The sequence below is a fragment of the Erpetoichthys calabaricus genome, chromosome 2 (genome assembly GCF_900747795.2).
Source record: "Erpetoichthys calabaricus chromosome 2, fErpCal1.3, whole genome shotgun sequence".
Lineage (NCBI taxonomy): Eukaryota > Metazoa > Chordata > Cladistia > Polypteriformes > Polypteridae > Erpetoichthys > Erpetoichthys calabaricus.
Genome location: NC_041395.2, coordinates 188,513,074 through 188,534,523, shown reverse-complemented (window position 1 = coordinate 188,534,523; position 21,450 = coordinate 188,513,074). Strand labels below are relative to the sequence as shown.

At 37.6% G+C, this 21,450-nt stretch overlaps 1 protein-coding gene across 1 annotated transcript in view; it reads right to left on the bottom strand.

The window, feature by feature from the left end:
- The window catches only part of LOC114644508 (acyl-CoA (8-3)-desaturase), a 236,031-nt gene that overhangs the window by 169,002 nt on the left and 45,579 nt on the right, over nucleotides 1-21,450 (bottom strand). Inside the window, exon 2 of the mRNA XM_028792592.2 lies at nucleotides 13,220-13,409. Within this exon, the coding sequence (XP_028648425.1) occupies nucleotides 13,220-13,405 (186 nt within the window). The 5' untranslated portion in view covers nucleotides 13,406-13,409. The remainder of the gene's footprint in view (nucleotides 1-13,219; nucleotides 13,410-21,450) is intronic.

Below are 21,450 nucleotides of genomic sequence, written 5' to 3'. Positions count from 1 at the left end.
TCCTGCCTTATCAAGCTGGTGGTGGTGTAATAATGTGAGGGATATTTTCTTTTATCAATTGAACATCATTTAAATGTCACAGCCTGTTTAAGTATTATTGCTGACCATGTCCATCCCTTTTTGACCACAGTGTACCCATCCTCTGATGGCTACTTCCAGCAGGATAACATGCCATGTCACAAAGCACAAATCATCTCAAACTGGTTTCTTGAATATTACAATGAATTTACCTTTACTCAAATGGCCTCCATTGTCACCAGATCTCAATCCAATAGAACACCTTTGGAATATTGTGGAATGGGAGATTTGCATATAAATTGCAGCAATTGTGTGATCATATCATGTCAATATGGACCAAAATCCCTTAGTAATGTTTCCAACACCTTGTTGAATCTAAGCTGCAAAGAATTACAGCAGTCCTGAAGGCAAAAGGGGGTCTAATCCAGTACTATCAAGGTGTATCAAATAAAATGGCCACTGAGTATGCATATATGTATATATATGATGAAAATTATCAACCTACAGAGGGCTGAATACAAGGACACCCCGAAAATCAAAGTGAAAAAGTGAGCTTTCGGTAATGACCAAAAGAATGAGACAAGCGGCAAAAATGAGCTTTCTTCACAAAGTGGATGGGCTCTCTCTTATAGAGGGTGAGAAGAACAGACATCCAGAAGACGCTCAGAGTAAAAACTGCTGACCCTCCGCATGTCTCCCAGATACTTCCCTATAGAGATTTTACGGGCACAAGCAGTTATGAGAAGACCCAGGTGAAGACCCAGGGCTTGCAGGGAGGATTATATCTCCCAGATCCCCTGGGAATGTGTTGGAATCCTATAGTATGAGTTTGCAATTATGGCTGGGGAAACTGCTAAAACTTGCCCCCAATGATTTGGTCTGGAATTAACAGTGGAAAATGAATGAATGAATATTTGCAACATTTACTTAATTTGTTTTCCATTTGTTTTCAGCTTCTTTGTTGCAATTACTGAATACTGCTCATATAAAAATTTTATGAAGATTCAAGATGGCGCCAGTGTACCTGTTGGCTTGCCATCTGCTGTTGTTTCTTTTTGCTGTACTCATGTTATCTGCGATGACCTCTACTTGTTTTTCCAAGTCTGTAATACATTATGACCAACAATCCCTTATGGATATACGTTCCATTGTTATTGGATCATGTGGTGGATTTAAGGGCAGTGATTATTCTCATCATCCTCTTCCATGTTGCCCCATTTTACTCACAATCTTGTCGTCAGGTGTATTACTGATATCAGAGCTAACATTGTGCCTGTTGCTCAGGGTCCGTCGGTGGGCGTCACTCACTCCACTGTACTTCATCAGTTTCAGCCAGTCTCTTTTTTGGACCTGACGAAAATTGTGAGTTGTATGAAGCCGTCTTTTTGTCCTCTGGATTTTATGCCTGCTCGATTCTTTAAAGGGGTGTTGTAATTGTGATGTAATTGGTCCTAATGTGCTGTCAATTGTTAACAGATAATTGCAGATGGGGACTGTTCGTACTTGCTTTAAGCATGCAGTGATTCAACCCCTGTTAAAAAAGGCAAACATTAATCCCTTGGTTCCTAATAGCTTCCGTCCCATTTCGTCCTAGATCAAGCCCGAAAAGTCTAACCTTCTTTCTCTCTCCTAGGGCATGAAGTGGAAGCGGAAGGGGACAATGGCAGACGGTGAGATGGATCGCGTTGTCGAAGAACTCTAGGCTCTTGATATCCAGATTCAGAAACTTCTGTCCAGATGGAGGCTCTTGAAGGATTTGAAGGCTTGTCTACTGGAAAAATCCTTCTTGACATCTGAAATCATCACATCAAATTGTGGTTCAGTAACATCGACTCCACGCTGTGATGCTCACTTTCAAGGCCCACTGAGTTCTACCCCCGTGCCTCGTTGTCGGAGCAACGACATCAACGATGAGAAATTCAGCCTGTTTCTGCTATGCAGGCAAGGGTTTAAGGATAGATCACCTCCATCGGCACAGGCAAGCATCTCCACCCAGAACCGGTTCGACCCTCTCCGCTCCCCTAGTTTGTCTTCAACCACAGGTGATGTATTTGAGATTGAATCATACGAAACCTAAACATCTCATGCCCTATCAGAAATCTTCTGTCTCTTGTTTTCCCGGTGCTCGTGTTCAAGATGTTATGAGAAGAGTGCCGACAGGGCAGAGGGATCCATTGTAATACACATTGGGGTAAACGATCTGAGATACCAACAGTCGGAGATTCTCAAGGCGGACTTCACAGCAGTAATTAAAGCCACGAAGGAGAGGACCCCGGCTGCAAGAATCTTCATCTCGGGTCACTTACCTCTGGTTAGAAGATCGAACAAGTATTACAGTCATCTGCTGGCATTAAACATCTGGCTGAAAGGCTTCTACAAGGGACAAAATATCAGGTTCATAGACAACTGGGACCTCTTCTGGGAGAGGCCACGTTTCTTCAAGCAGGATGGTCTGCATCTTAATAGATTTGGTGCCTGGGTCCTTTTCTTAAAAACATCTCTAAGGTAATTCATCTCTCTTGACTCTCTATTATTACTCCTAACCCTTTCCATAATGCTTTGCCATGAAATGATAATTCTGTAGCAAAATCTTCCTCAAAAGTGCACTGCATTCATACTCTAATAACTAACCTCAATGCTTGTAAAAAATATAGACAGTACAGCATAAATACAAATAATTTAATTATGATGACACCTCTAGATGAACAATGTATTAAAATTATAAAAACAGACTATAGATTAAATAAAAAAAAAGTGGCAGTAAAACAAATAACTTAATTTCTATCTCGAATACCCATAATGCTCCTACAATTCAGTTCTGATCTTCCGAGACATTAAATATGGCTTTATTAAATGTTAGAGCATTAACCAACAAGACATTTTCCATCAACAATCTTATTAGTGATAGGAAGTGAAACGTGACTTAGCTCTGATGGTGTGGCTATTTTAATCAAATCTGTGCCTCTGAATTACAGCTTTGCTCATGCGGATCCCCAAGGTAAGAAAGACGGTAGTTTAGCACACATCTACTCGAGCCGGTATAAAGTGTAAAGATGTCGGCTTTGGCAAATTCAAGTCTTTTGAATATCTTGCAGTTGTTATTCATGGAGTATCTCAGTCTCTGGTATTGTCTGTGTATAGACCTCCTAAATACAATGCATCTTTCTTTGAGGAATTCTCAGACTTGGTGTCAATTATAATTGTAAACTATTACATGTTCCTAATAGTTGGTGACTTTAACTTTCATATCAATGTGACCCGAAAGTAAAAGAATTCATGAACCTCCTGGACTCTTTTGATTTGAGCCAGCACGTTAGTCAGCCTACACACAAAGTAGTGCATACGGTGGACCTGGTAATTACTAAAGGACTAAAAGTTGATGTGAAGCAGATCATTGATATTGGTCTATCAGACCATTTTCTCTTACTATTTAGTATAGAAATGATGATAGAAAAAAATTCATGAGAAGTATATTGTTAAAAAACGCTTCTTTGATTCATCAGCAGCTTCAAAGTTTATAAACATTCTAAGCAACCAGTCCATTTGTAATGCTTACTACAATAGCAAGGATAATGTAAATAGTAAGGTGGAAAATTTTAATACTAAAGTGAGAGCTGCTGCTGATATAGACACTCCTGATAAAAGACAGTTAAAAAATCTTCTAGCATTATTATACCATGGAAGACTCAAAGAGTGTCTGATCTAAAAAGAACATGCCAAAGAGCTGAGCATAAATGGAGAAAAACTAAACTGATTATCCACTATGAGATATTGAAGGTTGAAATAACAGAATACAACAACATAGAGGTGATGTTATTTCTCTAATTTTATAAACAATGCTAGTAATCCCAGAGTCTTATTCTCTAAAATTGATCATCTGCTAATCTCAGGTCACTCAATGGAATGCCTCCAAAAAACTTCCAGTGAAACTAGTGAGGCTTTTCCTGTATTTTTTAATCATAAAAAATGAATGATATTAGAAATAATATAGTACATCGCTCCAATACTGATCCCCTTAAACCCCGGTACTGGATTTTAACAATTTAAATTCTTTCACCAGGATAGATTTACCTGATTTATATAAAATAATTTCTCAACTGAGACCCTCCACCTGAGTCCTTGATTTAATACCAACAAGTTTTTTCAAAGAAGTATCTGGCGTGCTAATTGATAGTATTCTTGACATAGTAAACTTGTCATTAGATACGGGGGTTTGCCTAGACTGTCTTAAGACTGCTGTAGTTAAACCCCAGATCAAGAAAAATAATCTCGATTCCTCTGCTTTTGAAAAATTTAGACGAATTTCTAACCTGCCTTTCTTAAGTACAATCCTAGAGAAGGCAGTCTTTATGCAGCTAAATGACCACCTCAATAAACTTGCTATTCTTGATAAGTTTCAGTTGGGTTTTTGAAAAAATCACAGTTCAGAAACTGCACACGTTAAAGTATTAAATGGCTTGCAGGTAAATGCAGACAGAGGCTGTTAATCTGTTCTCATCCTCTTAGATCTGAGTGCCGCATTTGATACCATTGATCACAATATTCTTAGAAATCGCCTTAGTCAATGGGTGGGCCTCTCTGGCAGAGTCTTAAATTGGTTTGAGTCCTACCTGGCAGGTAGAAAATTTAGTTAGTTGTGATAAATACTTCAAAGACACATGATATTCTATATGGTGTTCCACAAGGCTCTATCCTGGGTCCGCTGCTCTTTTCGATTTACATGCTTCTGTTAGGTCAGATTATCTCGGGGCATAACATATGCTACCACAGCTATGCTGATGACACACAACTGTATTTATCAATAGCGCCTGATAACCCTGACACTTTTAATTCACTGACAAAATGTCTTACTTGTGGATGAGCAGTAATTTTCTCAACCTAAATAAGAAGAAAACAAGAGATTTTAGTGATAGGCAAAAATGGATATAATGAGGTTATTAGAAATAAACTTGATCCATTAGGATTAAAAGTCAAGACAGAGGTAAAGAATTTAGTGGTAACTATTGACTCTGACCTGAATTTTAAAGCACGTATTAATCAGATTACTAGGACAACATTTATTCACTTAAGAAATATAGTAAAAGTTAGACCTCTTATAACACTGCAAGATGATGAGAAATTAGTTCACGCTTTTGTTTTCAATCGGATAGATTACTGTAACGCATTCCTCTCAGGACTACCCAAAAAAGACGTCAATCGATTGCAACTTGTGTAGAATGCAGCTGCTAGAATCTTAACTAGGAAAAGAAAATCCGAGCACATCTCTCCAGTTTTGATGTCATTATATTGGTTACTTGTGTCATTTAGAATTGACTTTAAAATGCTGCTTATGGTTTACAAGGCCTTAAATAATCTCACTCCATCCTAAATTTCAAAATATCTTTCACCTTACACTCCTAATCGTAACCTTAGATCTTCAAATGAGTGTCTTCTTATAATTCCAAGAGCTAAACTTAAAAGAAGTGGTGAGGCAGCCTTCTGCTGCTATGCATCTAAAATCTGGAATAGTTTACCAATAGAAATTCGCCAGGAAAATACAGTGGAGCACTTTAAAAACTGCTAAAAACACCTTTTTTTAACATAGCTTTCTCATAGCTTCATTTTAGCTTAATCCTTATACTCTGTATATGCATTTAATTATCATTATCATTCATGGTGGATCCGAAATCCGAACTAAGCCATACTTTCTCTGCTGTTCTTTTTCTGGTTTTCTGTGGTGCCGATCTGCGCCACCACCACCAAATCAAACACTGTGATGTCCCTACATTGATGGATTAAAGGCCAGAAGTCCACATGACCATCATCATCAAGTTCTTCCATGTGAACCCTGAATACCATGAGAACTGATTGAGGTCATTTATGTTAGGTAGAATGCCTATAGGGGGCTGGGCGGTCTCATGTCCTTGGAACCCCTGCAGATTTTTTTTTTCCCCAACCGTCTGGAGTTTTTTTTTTTTTTTTTTTCTGTCCTCCCTGGTCATCAGACCTTACTTTTATTAAATTGTAATTAATATTGCTTAAATTTATTTTTTAATATATTTTCTCTTTCTTCATCCTGTAAAGCACTTTGAACTACATCATTTGTATGAAAATGTGCTATATAAATAAATGTTGTTGTTCCAAATTACCATTTCTTGCTAAAGTTTTAGAGAAAGTTGTGGGTACCCAGCTACAGGTTTTTTGGAGCCCAACAATATTCAGTCGGGTTAGGGCTGCTAAGAGTGATGAACAATCTGCTTCTGGCATCTGATTTGGGGAAGTGCTTAGTACTAATTTTATTAGATTTGAGTGCTGTGTTTGACACGGTTGATCGTGACATTCTGATTAATAGGCTTGTGCGTTGGATTGGTATTCGGGGTACTGCTCTCAAGTGGTTTGCAGATTACCTCAAAGGCAGGATGTTTTCTGTACATGTGGGTAGTTAATTGTCTCCTACTGCTTTGGTAACCTGTGGGGTACCTCAGGGGTCTGTTTTAGGTCAAGTCCTCTTCTCTTTATATATTTTACCATTCTGCTCCATACTAAACAAGTATTGCTATGCTAATGATACCCACATTTACTTCCCATTGCCAAGCGGATGAAATTGATTCTGGGACAAAGCTTTTTTACTGCTTAGATGATATAAAACACTAGATAGCATTTAACTTCCTGCAGTTAAATGAGTCAAAAACTGAAGTCATTCTATTTGGTCAACTTACTGTTTCATGAAACATTGCTAACACATTGGGTCCACTTGTCTGGTACTTAAAGCCATGTGCTAAAAATCTCAGGGTGATTTTGGATTCAAATTTGAAATTCGACAAATAGATAAATGCTGTGGTAAAGAGGAGTTTTTTTTTTTTACCTCAGGGCAATCAATAAAGCTAAGCCGTTTTTGTCATTTAATGACCTACAAAAGCTCATTCATGCTTTTGTTATGCCTCATTTGGATTACTGTAACACCCTGTATGTTGGGGTATTCCATACGACACTGTCTCACTTGCAAATGGTGCAGAATGCAGCTGCTAGAGTTGTGACCAGCAGCAACAAAAAGGATCACATCTCTCTGGTGTTGGCCTCACTTCAATGGCTCCCTGTTAGTTACATGGTGAATTTTAAGATTTTAGTGCTTGTTGTTAAAGCTCTACATGGGTCAGCTCCACCGTACTTAGCTGATCTTATTGTTCCATATTTGTCAGCCAGGCAGCTGTGGTCTTCAGATCAGCTATTGCTTACTGCCCCATGCACACGGTTGAAGCTGATGGGCGATTGCACTTTTGAGGTGGCTGGTCCTAAATTGTGGAACAGTCTACCCCTCATAATAAGGCTGGCTCCCACACTTCATAGTTTACATTTTTTGCTAAAAAAGCACTTTTATTCACTTGTTTTTAGCTTGTGAGTTTGAGTGGTTAAATCTATTTATACTTTTTATACTGTGTTCATCTTATGTATGTATTTTTACTTTGCATGATTTTATATTAGTTATATTTTATATACGTTTGTGTGTTGGTATATGTGTGTTCATGTATGTATGTTTCCTTTTTGTTTTTCTTTTTAATAATTCTTTATCTGGCTTTTATTTGACACTGTTACCTTTTTTCTATGTAAAGTACTTTGGCCTACTTCTAGTTGTTTTAATGTGCTATATAAATAAATAAATAAATAAATAAATAAATAAATAAATAAAAACTATCTGTAGCTTTTATTATACTCATATACTTCATGGTGAAAACTTTTAAATCTCAGTTATCTAATCTCATAAATCCAGACTGTCCATCTGGAAGATCACTGCCATATTATATAAAGTTGTATGTGTATGTTGCAATAAACCCACAAGTCAATTAAAAGCAAAAATGGTAATTTTACATAACCATTGTTGTCTTCTTTCAAATAAATTATAAGTTTCCATGTTGCCTGCTCTCTGTCATTACTAAAATATGCAATTTGCACAGGTATATGCCAAGGCGACTAGCGCATCACAGCTGTGAGAATGTTTTTATCAAAGATTCCACCTATGTCGAGCCACATACATACAGTGAAAAGCTCACTAACAGCTGAGCTTCAGACAATTCCAGTTATGAACAGTTGTCTGATTGTCTATTCATACTACATGTCACAGCTGTGCATAAAAAGCATGAAATAAATTGGCTGCATGACAGCTCCACATTATGCACTAAGCTTCTGTGAGAATGCAGCAATGAAAACATGGTATGGTAGACACAGAACAAGACCTGAAGTTTGTGAAAAAAAGAAAACACATGGTTGAGGAAATCAAAGAAAAGTTGCTGAACGCTTATTGATATGGAATGTGATGATCTTGAGTCAGATTCTGACCATAGTTTTGACTCTGTTCAGAACAATGCATTTGCTGAAGGATTCGATGATATGCTTAATTTGTAAGTCTTCATTGTAATAGAACTTTGAAGTGTTGCAGCGTGCACTTTCACAGTTGTCATGAGTTCAATCATACCCAGACGCTGTCTGCTGCATGTTCCCCGTGCCAGTTTTCTGAGCATTGCTCTTCCAAATTAAACCCTGAGCCACAAAATAATGATTATCAATTTTAACATTTTAAAATTACTTTGATACCATTTTTCCTGGCATCGATTCTACAACAAAAATTATGAATGCATTTATGGTTTGCTTTGGCATTTGACAATTGAGCAATTAGGCTGTTGACATGGTTAGAGTTGCAGCCCTGTTTCCACACATTCACAGGTGTTAATAAGAAGGCAACTTAGGCAACATCAGATCCTTCACCAGCCATGTTTAACTGACAAAGTGGGCAGTCACAGTGGCATCTGGAAATACAGCAGCGTGCAAAAGCATTCAATCCCCTTGAAAGTCATCATAATTTTCTATATAACAAAAAAGATTTATACACCTATTTATCCATTTAGTATTTTAATGTGAAATCTTATTTTATAATAATACATTTCCAAAGTTATAAACCATTTTTGTTGATATTTAACTGAAGAAGATAAACTCAAATGTTAGTGTTTGCATAAGTATTTAAACCTTTGTGCTTTGGAAGCTCCAGGTTTAGACAAATGACAAATTAATCACAGACAACATAGAAGTGTCAGTTATTTTGACCATAATGTAACATGATTAGGTAGTACTTTTGAGTTCTTTATATCTCTCTGGATATAAAAAGCACCCTTTGTAAGGTCCATAGTCTTTGTTGGACAATCACTGTAAAATTTAAGATAAAGCAGCATTCTGTTGACGTGAGAAACATAGTCATTGAAATGCACAAGGCAGGAAATGGCTACAAAAAATATCAAAGAGTTTAAATGTCCCACTAAGCATTCTTGAATCAATCATCGGAAAGTGTAAAGTTCATCACAGCACCCAAACTTTTACTAGAACAGGCCATCCCTCAAAACTAAACATCAGAGCAAGATGTTAACTGTTGAGAGAGGCTACTAAAAATCCAACCATCACTCTCAGAAGTTTGAAGTGGTCTTGGCTGAAATTGAAGTGAAGGAGGTCCACAATGGGTCCAAAATTTCAAGAGCCCTCCATAAATCAGGCCTCAACGGGAGGGTAGCAAGAAAGAAGCCGTTCTTTAAGAAGGTCCACATAAAAGCATACATGGCATTTGCTACAAAGCATGAGAAAGACCCAGTTAAGAGGTGGGTGAATATTTTATGGTGAAATGATGAAAACAGAACTTTTTAGTCAGACTTCAAAGAGGTAGGTGTGGTATAAAACTAATACTGCCCATGCCTCAAAAAAACCCATACTTACACTGAAATATGGTGGTGGAAACATCATACTATGGGGATGCTTTTCATATGCTGGGAATGGGAATCTTGTGAGAGTTGAAAGGACAATGGATGGACACAAATACCGCACAATATTACAGGAGAACTTCAAATCTGTCATGAACCGATGGCTAAGGAAAAGACTCATCTTTCAGTATGACAATGACCCTAAGGCCAAAGCCAAACTGGAATGGCTCAAAAACAGAAAAATGAATGTTTTGGGATGGTCAGGTCAAAGCCCTGATCATAACCCTATTGAGAATCCGTTGCACTATTTGAAAACTGCTGTCCAGAGGCGCCAACCCACCAATGTAGAGGATCTCTATTAATTATGCCAAAAAGAATGGGGTAGAATGGGGAAGAATCACTCCTGAACAGTATACAAAACTGGAACATACTTACCCTAAAAGAATTACGGCTGTTACTGCAGCAAAAGGGCTCTTAACAAAGTATTAATGTGTGGGGCTTGAATACTTATTCAAACACAAGCTTTTGAGTTCAGTTAAATATCTACAAAAAATGGTTTATTTTGACTATGAAATTGTATTGTTACAACATAAGAGTTCTGATTAAAAATACTGAAAGGATAAACATGTGTACAAATTTTTTGTCACGCAGAAAATTATGAAATTCAATTTCATGACATTTATTATATAATGAAAAGTACTATAACTTTTCAGTGCTCAATTGCATAAACAGTGGAGGTACTCCTCTGTGCACAATGTGCTCTGTTTGCATGTATGCAAAGCCTTAAAGAGCAGAACAATTGTTTACAAAAGTTCACATAAATGCTCTTTTTACCTGAATGTTTTTTATTAAATATTTGGTTTAATATGTTCATGTATACTGTTTACAAATACTTACTCAATACCGATTGCAATTCTTACTCAATTAACATTTAATGACACTTGTAACATTTCAATGTACAACCTCTGTAACAGTATTTGTTTTCATCAATGTAAAAAAAAAAACTGTTGCAGCGACTTTAAACATCTTTATTTTTTATTGTTTACAGAACTTTACTCTTACCATTTACAAAAGATTGCATTACTTCGAGTATTTGCATTAAATAAGTGAAATTTCTAATATTTGTTTTCATCAATATAAATACAGTGTTTTAATGCATACAGAACTGCAATTCAATTAAATACATTTCTACTGAGTTACAGTCATATGAAAAAGTTTAGTTCTTTGCATTTTTGTTTATCATTGGCTGAGCTTTCAAAGTAGCAACTTCCTTTTAATATATGACATGCCTTATGGAAACAGTAGTATTTCAGCAGTGACATGAAGTTTATTGGATTAACAGAAAATATGCAATATGCATCATAACAAAATTAGACAGGTGCATAAATTTAAGCACCCAAACAGAGATATTACATCAATACTTAGTTGAGCTTCCTTTTGCAAATATAACAGCCTCTAGACACCTCCTATAGCCTTTGATGAGTGTCTGGATTCTGGATGGAGGTATTTTTGACCATTCTTACATACAAAATCTCTCCAGTTCAGTTAAATTTGATAGCTGCCGAGCATGGACAGCCTGCTTCAAATCAACCCATAGATTTTTAATAATATTCAAGTCAGGGGACTTTGACGGCCATCGCAGAACATTGTACTTCTCCCTCTGCATGAATGCCTTTGTAGATTTCGAATTGTGCTTTGGGTCATTGTCTTGTTGGAATATCCAACTCCTGTGTAACTTCAACTTTGTGAATGATGCTTGAACATTTTCCTGAAGAATTTGTTGATATTGGGTTGAAATCATCTGACCCTCGACTTTAACAAGGGCCCCAGTCCCTGAACTAGCCACACAGCTCCACAGCATGATGGAACCTCCACCAAATTTGACAGTAGGTAGCAGGTGTTTTTCTTGGAATGTGGTGTTCTTCTTCCGCTATGCAAAGCGCTTTTTATTATGACCAAATAACTCAATTTTTGTCTCATCAGTCCAAAGCACTTTGTTCCAAAATGAATCTGGCTTGTCTAAATGAGCATTTGCATACAACAAGCGACTCTGTTTGTGGCATGAGTGCAGAAAAGGCTTCTTTCTCATCACCCTGCCATACAGATGTTCTTTGTGCAAATTACACTGAATTATAGAATGATGTACAGATACACCATCTGCAGCAAGATGTTCTTGCAGGTCTTTGGAGGTGAACTGTGGGTTATCTGTAACCATTCTCACAATCCTGCGCATATGCTGCTCCTGTATTTTTCTTGGCCTGCCAGACCTGGGTTTAACAGCAAATGTTCCTGTGGCCTTTCATTTCCTCATTACATTCCTGACAGTTGAAACTTCTGAGATAGCTTTTTGTAGCCTTCCCCTAAACCATGATACTGAATAATCTTTGTTTTCAGATCTTTTGAGAGTTGCTTTGAGGATCCCATGCTGTCACTCTTCAGAGGAGAGTCAAAGGGAAGCACAACTTGCAATTGACCACCTTAAATACCTTTTCTCAAGATTGTACACATCTGTCTATGAAGTTCAAGTCTTAACAAACTAATCCAACCAATTTGGTGTTGCAAGTAATCAGTATTGAGCAGTGACATGCATTCAAATCAGCAAAATTACAAGGGGACCCAAATTTCTGCACAGCCAGTTTTTCACATTTGATTTAATTTCATTCAACTAAATACTGCTTCACTAAAAATCTTTGTTTGGAAAACACCCCAGTACTCAGATGTTCCTAGGAAATGAAAGACATACCACTGTTATTTTTTTTGTTGAAAGTAGAGTAAATTATTATGCAGGCTGAGAGGGGTTCCCAAACTTTTTCATATGACTGTATATATATAAAATCCAATGTCTGCCTGTCTGGGGGGGGCCCTCCTCACTCACTTACCAGCCTCGGGGTGTTCCTTACCTCCGTTTAGCCTGAGAACGAGAGAACAACTTAACGAATTTAGATCGAGTTTTTTTCTATAATTTGCTTTAACATTCCAGTTGATTGCACGACTTCTCTCATTGTGCTACGAATCATAGTTCGCTTGCAGGAACAGCATATATGTGCTAATCCAAGACAAAGGCTGCGGGTTGAGGGGAGGGGGAAGCGTAACGTCAGGAGTAGGGAGCCAAACAGGGCCCTTCTCACTGTCCTGTTTCACCACTACGCCTGAATTGTTCAATTGATCACTCACTCTATAGACTGAGACATTTGTAAATAACTCTGTGCAAATAAAGAAATGTTCTGCATTCTCATCTGGACTCTGTGACTGCCTTCTTTGAAGTAAAAAATTTTTTACATGACACAGCTGTCCCTGAATACCACTTTTCTTAGTAGCGTAAAATATACACTGTATATACATACATATTTCACGCAATAAATATATATATATATATATATATATATATATATATATATATACAGAATTATGCATTTAATAATATTCACATAAAAATTCAGATACTGCAGAATCACAGAGGAACCAAGGCTGCATTCACAACTCACCGTAGCATCCTGACCAGCATAGTGGCTGATTACCCTCTTTCCACCAGGGTGTCTTTGACAGAATTCACTAATGTTGTACACTTTCCTGTTGATCACCAACCATTTTTCACCTTGCCCATTGTGTTTTTGCACCTCTGTCCAGGTAAACATTGCCTTCAGGTTTTTATTTTTTGTTTCATCTTCCATTGCTCTGCAGGTAACAGGAGAGAGAATTTTAATTTACAATCCATGTTTAGACTTTCTATATAAAAATACTGTTTTACATAGACAAAGACACAATTAAATATCAGCCATTTTTTCTAATCAATTTATTATTTTCACTCATCCATTGCCCTCCACGTAAAATTAAGAGTCATTGGCATTACAGCTATAAAGATAATCACATGCCCCAAGTGGGTTCAAGAAAGTTGACACACTATTGTTGCCCGAGTATAATAAACAACAGAATAGGCCAAGACATATTTTCTTATTTTAGACCTTTGTTTAATATTTTTATTACCATATTTTCTATATGTTTTGCCATTTTTTCTTCGGAATCCTAGCAACTGGATGGACTCACAGATGCAAAGGCAAAGACAGTTGCCCTTTCATTAAAGTGGATAAACTGAATTCTGTCTGTCTGGCAATTAATCTCTGTTGGATTTATAAAGCATTAATGCTTTGCAGTACACCAACTACTGGAATGTATTTTGTAATGTATATCATAAATATACAAATTGGATCATATATATATATATATATATATATATATATATATATATATATATATATATATATATATATATATATATACTATATATCGGTTCAGATACATTAGTTTCAAAACATTAATACATTGGTTTTAATACATCTGTTCACATATCTGTCGGTTCAGATATACAGTAATCCCTCGCTATATCGCGCTTCGCCTTTCGCGGCTTCACTCCATCGCGGATTTTATATGTAAGCATATTTAAATATATATCGCGGATTTTTTGCTGGTTCGCGGATTTCTGCGGACAATGGGTCTTTTAATTTCTGGTACATGCTTCCTCAGTTGGTTTGCCCAGTTGATTTCATACAAGGGACACTATTGGCAGATGGCTGAGAAGCTACCCAACTTACTTTTCTCTCTCTCTCTCGCGCTGACTTTCTCTGATCCTGACGTAGGGGGATTGAGCAGGGGGGCTGTTCGCACACCTAGACGATGCGGACGCTCGTCTAAAAATGCTGAAAGATTATCTTCATGTTGCTACCTTCTGTGCAGCTGCTTCCTGAAGCGACATGCTGCACGGTGCTTCGCATACCTAAAAGCTCGAAGGGCACGTATTGATTTTTGATTGTTTGTTTTCTCTGTCTCTCTCTCTCAGCTCCTGACGGAGGGGGTGTGAGCTGCCGCCTTCAACAGCTTTGTGCCGCGGTGCTTCGCATACTTAAAAGCCAAACAGCCCTATTGATTTTTGACTGTTTGCTTTTTTCTTTCTCTCTCTCTCTCTGACACGCACTCCTTTGAAGAGGAAGATATGTTTGCATTCTTTTAATTGTGAGACAGAACTGTCATCTCTGTCTTGTCATGGAGCACAGTTTAAACTTTTGAAAAAGAGACAAATGTTTGTTTGCAGTGTTTGAATAACGTTCCTGTCTCTCTACAACCTCCTGTGTTTCTGCGCAAATCTGTGACCCAAGCATGACAATATAAAAATAACCATATAAACATATGGTTTCTACTTCACGGATTTTCTTATTTCGCGGGTGGCTCTGGAACGCAACCCCCGTGATGGAGGAGGGATTACTGTATACATTGGTTTATATATATATATATATATCTTATCTATAAATGTCTACACATAGAAGTGTGTGTGTCTGTCTGTTTGGTCCGGAAGGGCGAGGTGGCTCGGAAGTACAAGGCTACAGCATGAAGCTCAAAGAGCCGGCAAGTTAACGAGTCGGAAGAGGAAAGAAGTACGAGGCTACAGCATGAAGCTGAAAGAAGTGAAATCTCAGACGAAAACAAATTTGCTTAGCTGCTAATACACAAGCGAGGCGAGCACATCGGAAAATAGAAACCTCCAAGAAGAGACAAACTCGCTTAGCCACTGATAGGCAAGGGGGGCGAGCACATACGCAAAATGAAACCTCCGACTCTGCATTTCAATTTATTTTCTGATGATTTCAATAGTTACTAGGAGCCCGGGCTCTTTATAGCACGGGCTTACACAGCTAGAATATATATATATATATATATATATATATATATATATATATATATATATATACATACAGTGGAACCTCGGTTCACGAACGTCTCGGTATACGTACAGATCGGTTTACGACCAAAAAGTTCGCCAAACTTTTGCCTCGGTTCATGACCACACACTCGGTATACGAACAAGCCAGTCTCCCTTTCGGTTTGTGCGCGCCGATGATTTCCGCACGTGTTGCTTTGTTCTCGGTCAGACGTGCGTGCCTGCACGTGCGTGCGTGCTTTCGCTGTGAACTCTTTGTGCTCTATTTCATTTCCCTTCCGGTTCGTGCGTGCCGATTACTGTATTTAATCACATGTTCAGCCTCTCCCTGTTCATTGTTCTCAGTCAGACGTGCGTGCTTTACCTGTGAACTCTTTTTGCTCTACAGTATTTCATGTGCTTTTGCAGTTAACCATGGCTTCTAAGCAAGTGAAGAGTGGTGAGAAGAAAGTTTTGCAGAAAATTGAAATCAAAGTAAAGAAAGAAATTATTGAAAAGTATGAGTGTGGCGTTCGTGTTACTGATCTTGCCACAGAGTACAAGAAGTCAAAATCTATGATTTTGACAATTCTAAAGCAGAAAGAATCTATTAAAGCAGCTGATGTTGCAAAAGGAGTTACGCATTAACCAGGCAGAGGCCTCAAGTGCTGGAAGAGGTGGAAAAACTGTTGCTAGTGTGGCTGAACGAGAAGCAACTTGCAGGGGATAGTGTAAGCGAGGCGATGTTATGCGAAAAAGCCAGGAAGATTCATGGCGATTTGCTGCAAAACTATCCTTCTACGAGTGGTTAAAGTGAGGAATTTAAAGCCAGTAGAGGATGGTTTGAAAAGTTTCCCAAGAGAAGTGGCATTCATAGTATGGTAAGGCAGGGAGAGGCTGCTAGTTCCAACGTTGAAGCTGCGAAAGAATTCGTGAAAAATTTCACAAAATTAATGGAGGACAAAGGCTACATTATGCAACAAGTCTACAACTGCGACGAGACCGTATTGTTCTCCACCCAGTTCCTCCTCACTTCATGCCAGAACTCGACTCATGCAAGGTTAGTTTTCTTAGTGGTTTATGGTTAGTTTTTGTATTACGGATTTTTCAAACGTTCATTTTTCGGTTCTTAGCGTGAATTGTTGGAATGTTACTTTTCTCTTTTTTCAAATGTTCATTTTTTCCTTGTGCTTAAAACTCATTAAAAAAAAGTGTTTACAGCGAGTGGTTCGTAGCGTGATTTGTTGCAATGTTACTTTTCTTTGTAGTTTATTAAATTGCATATTTTTCAAATGATCCTTTTTTCCCCTGTGCTTAAAACTCATTTAAAAAAAGTGTTTACAGCGATCGGGTTGTAAGGCTATTAGCGTGAACTCCTGCAATGTTACTTTCTTGGTTGCTTATGGTTGGTTTTAAAATAAAGTTTGGATTTGTTCTAATGTTCCTTTTTTTTCCCCTGTGCTTAAAACTCATTTAAATAAAGTGTTTACAGCGATCAGGTCCTAAGGCAATAGCGCAAACTCTTGCAATGTTAGTTTTCTCTGTTGTTCAAGGTTTTCTCAGTGTTATTCAATGTTTTTACATTTAGTTTACTATTACAATGTGCCTTCTATGGTGTAATTAGCTATTTGTGCTTAAAAATCTTTAAAAAAAATATATTTACATACAGTTTGTACGGTCTGGAACGGATTAATTGTATTTACATACAATCCTATGGGGGAGTTTTGGAACGAATTATGGTCGTGAACCGAGGTTCCACTGTATATATATAATCTTATATATATATTTATATATATATATATATAGTATATATAAATATATAAAAAATACACACACACATATATATATATCTATACTAATAAAAGGCAAAGCCCTCACTGACTGACTCATCACTAATTCTCCAACTTCCCGTGTAGGTAGAAGGCTGAAATTTGGCAGGCTCATTCCTTACAGTTTACTTACAAAAATTAGGCAGGTTTCATTTCGAAATTCTACGTGTAATGGTCATAACTGGAACCTGTTTTTTGTCCATATACTCTAATGGAGGAGGCGGAGTCACGTATCGCGTCATCACGCCTCCTACGTAATCACGTGAACTAAAAACAAGGAAGAGATTTACAGCACGAGTCAAACGCGGGAACGAAGGTAAATGACGTTAATTTTTGAGTGTCTTTTAATACTGTGTAAGCATACATATTAACACATGTACAATTAAACGTGTGCATTTACGGGGTGATTTCTCAGGCTTAAAAGCTCGCCTTTTATTAAAGAGGTAAATGCAAACTGCTTTCATTCTGAAGGTTACAAACCACGTTAGATTTCATGCTCAAGAGTAAACTCAGCACACAGCTTGGTCATATTACAACCGGTTCATTTAAAAAGGTTTACTTTTCTTCTTAATAAAATTTTTAAAGCAGTACTTCGCCGCTGCGAAGCGCGGGTATTTTGATATATATCAAAATATATCGTGTCATCACGCCTCCCACGTAAGCACGTGAACTGTCCCGCTGCCGTTTGCAATGCCATATTCGATACATACAAGTTTAATGAGAAGACACGAGGTATAAACGACAGTTTGGATCACTTTGTAATAGAGTTAAAATTGCTGTAGCGAGAAACTTTTAACTGCCAGGTCATTAAATAAACCCATGGACATCGCAACATCACACAAGACAGCGGCTCACGTGAAGTGACTGAACGCAGCAGGAGTGATCACTTCGATGAATCAAACCTGTTCAAAAAACACATTACACAATTGATAAGGTACGAAAACAATATGAAACCGATTGTGGATTTGCGTACAGCCACTGAAACTTTGTGACGGCACGAGACTTCAGGTCATGTGTCTGCAAAAGAACGTCATTGAGGCAACTATTTTTACTGGCGGTGGCTCAGGGGAGAGAGTTTTTATTCCTCGCATCCCCGTTATACCCTCTGATCTCCCATTTCAATTCAAACGCCTCCAATTTCCACTAAGGCTCTGCTTCGCAATGACAATTAATAAGTCTCAGGGACAGACCCTACAAAAGGTTGGCATTGATTTGAGGCAAGACTGATTTTCACATAGCAAACTGTACGTTGCATGCTCAAGAGTAAGCTCAGCACACAGCTTGGTCATATTACAACCAGAGGGGCAAACCGACACCGTGATATACAAAGAGATCCTTAACAAATAATTATTGATTCATTTTCCCTCAGTTTAAAAAGGTTTACTTTTCTTCTTAATAAAAATATTAAAGCAGTACTTCGCCGCTGCGAAGCGTGGGTATTTTGATATATATCAAAATATATCGCGTCATCACGCCTCCCACGTAAGCACGTGAACTGACCCGCTGCCGTTTGCAATGCCATATTCGCGAGATACAAGTTTAATGAGAAGACACTTTTAACTGCCGGGTCTTAGCTAACATTTAATAAACCTGTGGACATCGCAACATCACACAAGAGAGCGGATCACGTGAAGTGACTGAACGCAGCAGGAGTGATCACTTCGATGAATCAAACCTGTTCAAAAAACCAATAACACAATTGATAAGGTACGAACAGAATATGAAACCGATTGTGGATTTGCGTACAGCCACTGAAACTTTGTGACGGCACGAGACTTCAGGTCACGTGTCTGCAAAACAACCTCATTGAGGCAACTATTTTTACTGGCGGTGGCTCAGGGGAGAGAGTTTTTATTCCTCGCATCCCCGTTATACCCTCTGATCTCCCATTTCAATTCAAACGCCTACAATTTCCACTAAGGCTCTGCTTCGCAATGACAATTAATAAGTCTCAGGGACAGACCCTACAAAAGGTTGGCATTGATTTGAGGCAGGACTGCTTTTCACATGGCCAACTGTACGTTGCATGCTCAACAGTAAGCTACCACACAGCTTGGTCATATTACAAGCAGAGGGGCGAACTGACAACGTGCTATACAAAGAGATCCTTAACAAATAATTATTCATACATTTTCCCTCGTTTAAAAAGGTTTACTTTTCTTCTTAATAAAAATTTTAAAGCAGTACTTCGTCGTTGCGAAGCACGGGTATTTTGATATATATATGTAGATATGTGTATATATATATATATATATATATATATATATATATATATATATATATATATATATATATATATATAGATATGTATATATATATATATATATATATATGTAGATATGTATATATATATATGTAGATATGTATATATATATATATGTAGATATGTATATATATATATGTAGATATGTATATATATATATATATTGTGCTGGATTGCCGGCTTTCGATTCCGGTTCTCACCCCCAGGCCACCAGGAGGAGCTCTCCCAACAGCGTGAACGTCCCCCGAGTTCCAGCAGGGCCTCATGGACTATGTAGTTTTTATACGCAGCCCTGCTGGGTACCTTGGGGGCCACCAGGAGTCGCTGTAGGAGGACTCGGAGGCTCTTATGTGCCCTATAACCCGGGAGTACGTCATGGTCACGTGACAGGAAGATACGATGTGCTCCCGGGTTGAAGAAAAGGACTGTTTACTCTGACCCGGAAGGGATAAGGAACTGTGGACGGATTGGACAGGAACACCTCCGGGTCAGGGTGTATAAAAGGACGATGGGAAATCCCAGACACTGAGCTGAGCTGGGAGGAAGGGTGGCAAAGTGTCTGGGAGTGTGGAGGATTATTGTTATTGTTATTATTGAGTATTGTGGAGAGGAGGGTGCTTTGTGCACAATTATTATTATTAATAAATCATTATTTGGACTTTTACCTGGTGTCTGACGTCTAGTCTGAGGGTTCAAGGGGTCACAGAGACCTCTATCTGTCACAATATATATATATATATATGTATATATATATATATATGTAGATATGTATATATATATATGTGTATATATATATATATATATATAAATATGTAGATATGTAGATATATATATATATATGTGTATATATATATATATGTAGATATATAAATATACTGTATATATGTATATATATGTGTCTGTGTGTATATATGTATGTGTGTATATATATATGTATGTGTATATGTATATATGTATATGTGTGTGTGTATGTATGTGTATATATATGTGGATGTGTATATGTATATACATATATATATATATATATATATATATATATATATATGTATCTTTGTGTATATGTAGATATGTGTATATGTAGATATCTATAATAATAAAAGGCAAAGCCCTCACTGACTGACTGACTGACTCACTCACTCACTCACTGACTGACTGACTCACTCATCACTAATTCTCCAACTTCCCGTGTAGGTGGAAGGCTGAAATTTGGCAGGCTCATTCCTTACAGCTTACTTACAAAAGTTAGGCAGGTTTCATTTCGAAATTCAAAGCGTAATGGTCATAACTGGAACATATTTTTTGTCCATACACTGTAATTTGAGGAGGCGGAGTCACGTATCGCGTCATCACGCCTCCTACGTAATCACGTGAACTAAAAACAAGGAAGAGATTTACAGCACGAGTCGCACGTGGGAACGAAGGTAAATGACGTTAATTTTTGACTGTCTTTTAATACTGTGTAAGCATACATATTAACACATGTGCAATTAAACGTGTGCATTTATGGGGTGATTTCTCAGGCTTAAAAGCTCACCTTTTATCAAACGCGGGAAAAAAGGTAACTGACGTTGTTCACTGTCTTTTAATACTGTGTAACCATACATATTAACACATGTACAATTAAACGTGTGCATTTACGGGGTGATTTCTCAGGCTTAAAAGCTCGCCTTTTACTAAAAAGGTAAATGCTAAACTATTTTCAATCAGTTTATTGAAACGCTCCCGTTAAGGATTGCAATAACATATTCGCGAGATAAAAGAACGAAGTAGGGGGAAATGGAGGAAGAGCCGCAAACAGCGAAGAGCAAAAAATTAATTAAACAATTGAGAACGGAGCGAGTTAAGCATACAAGCATGTTCATAAGGGAAACAAAGCACGGTGTAAAACGTAACTTTAAATTAAGTTTATACAAACGCTCCTGCTGCGGATTGCAA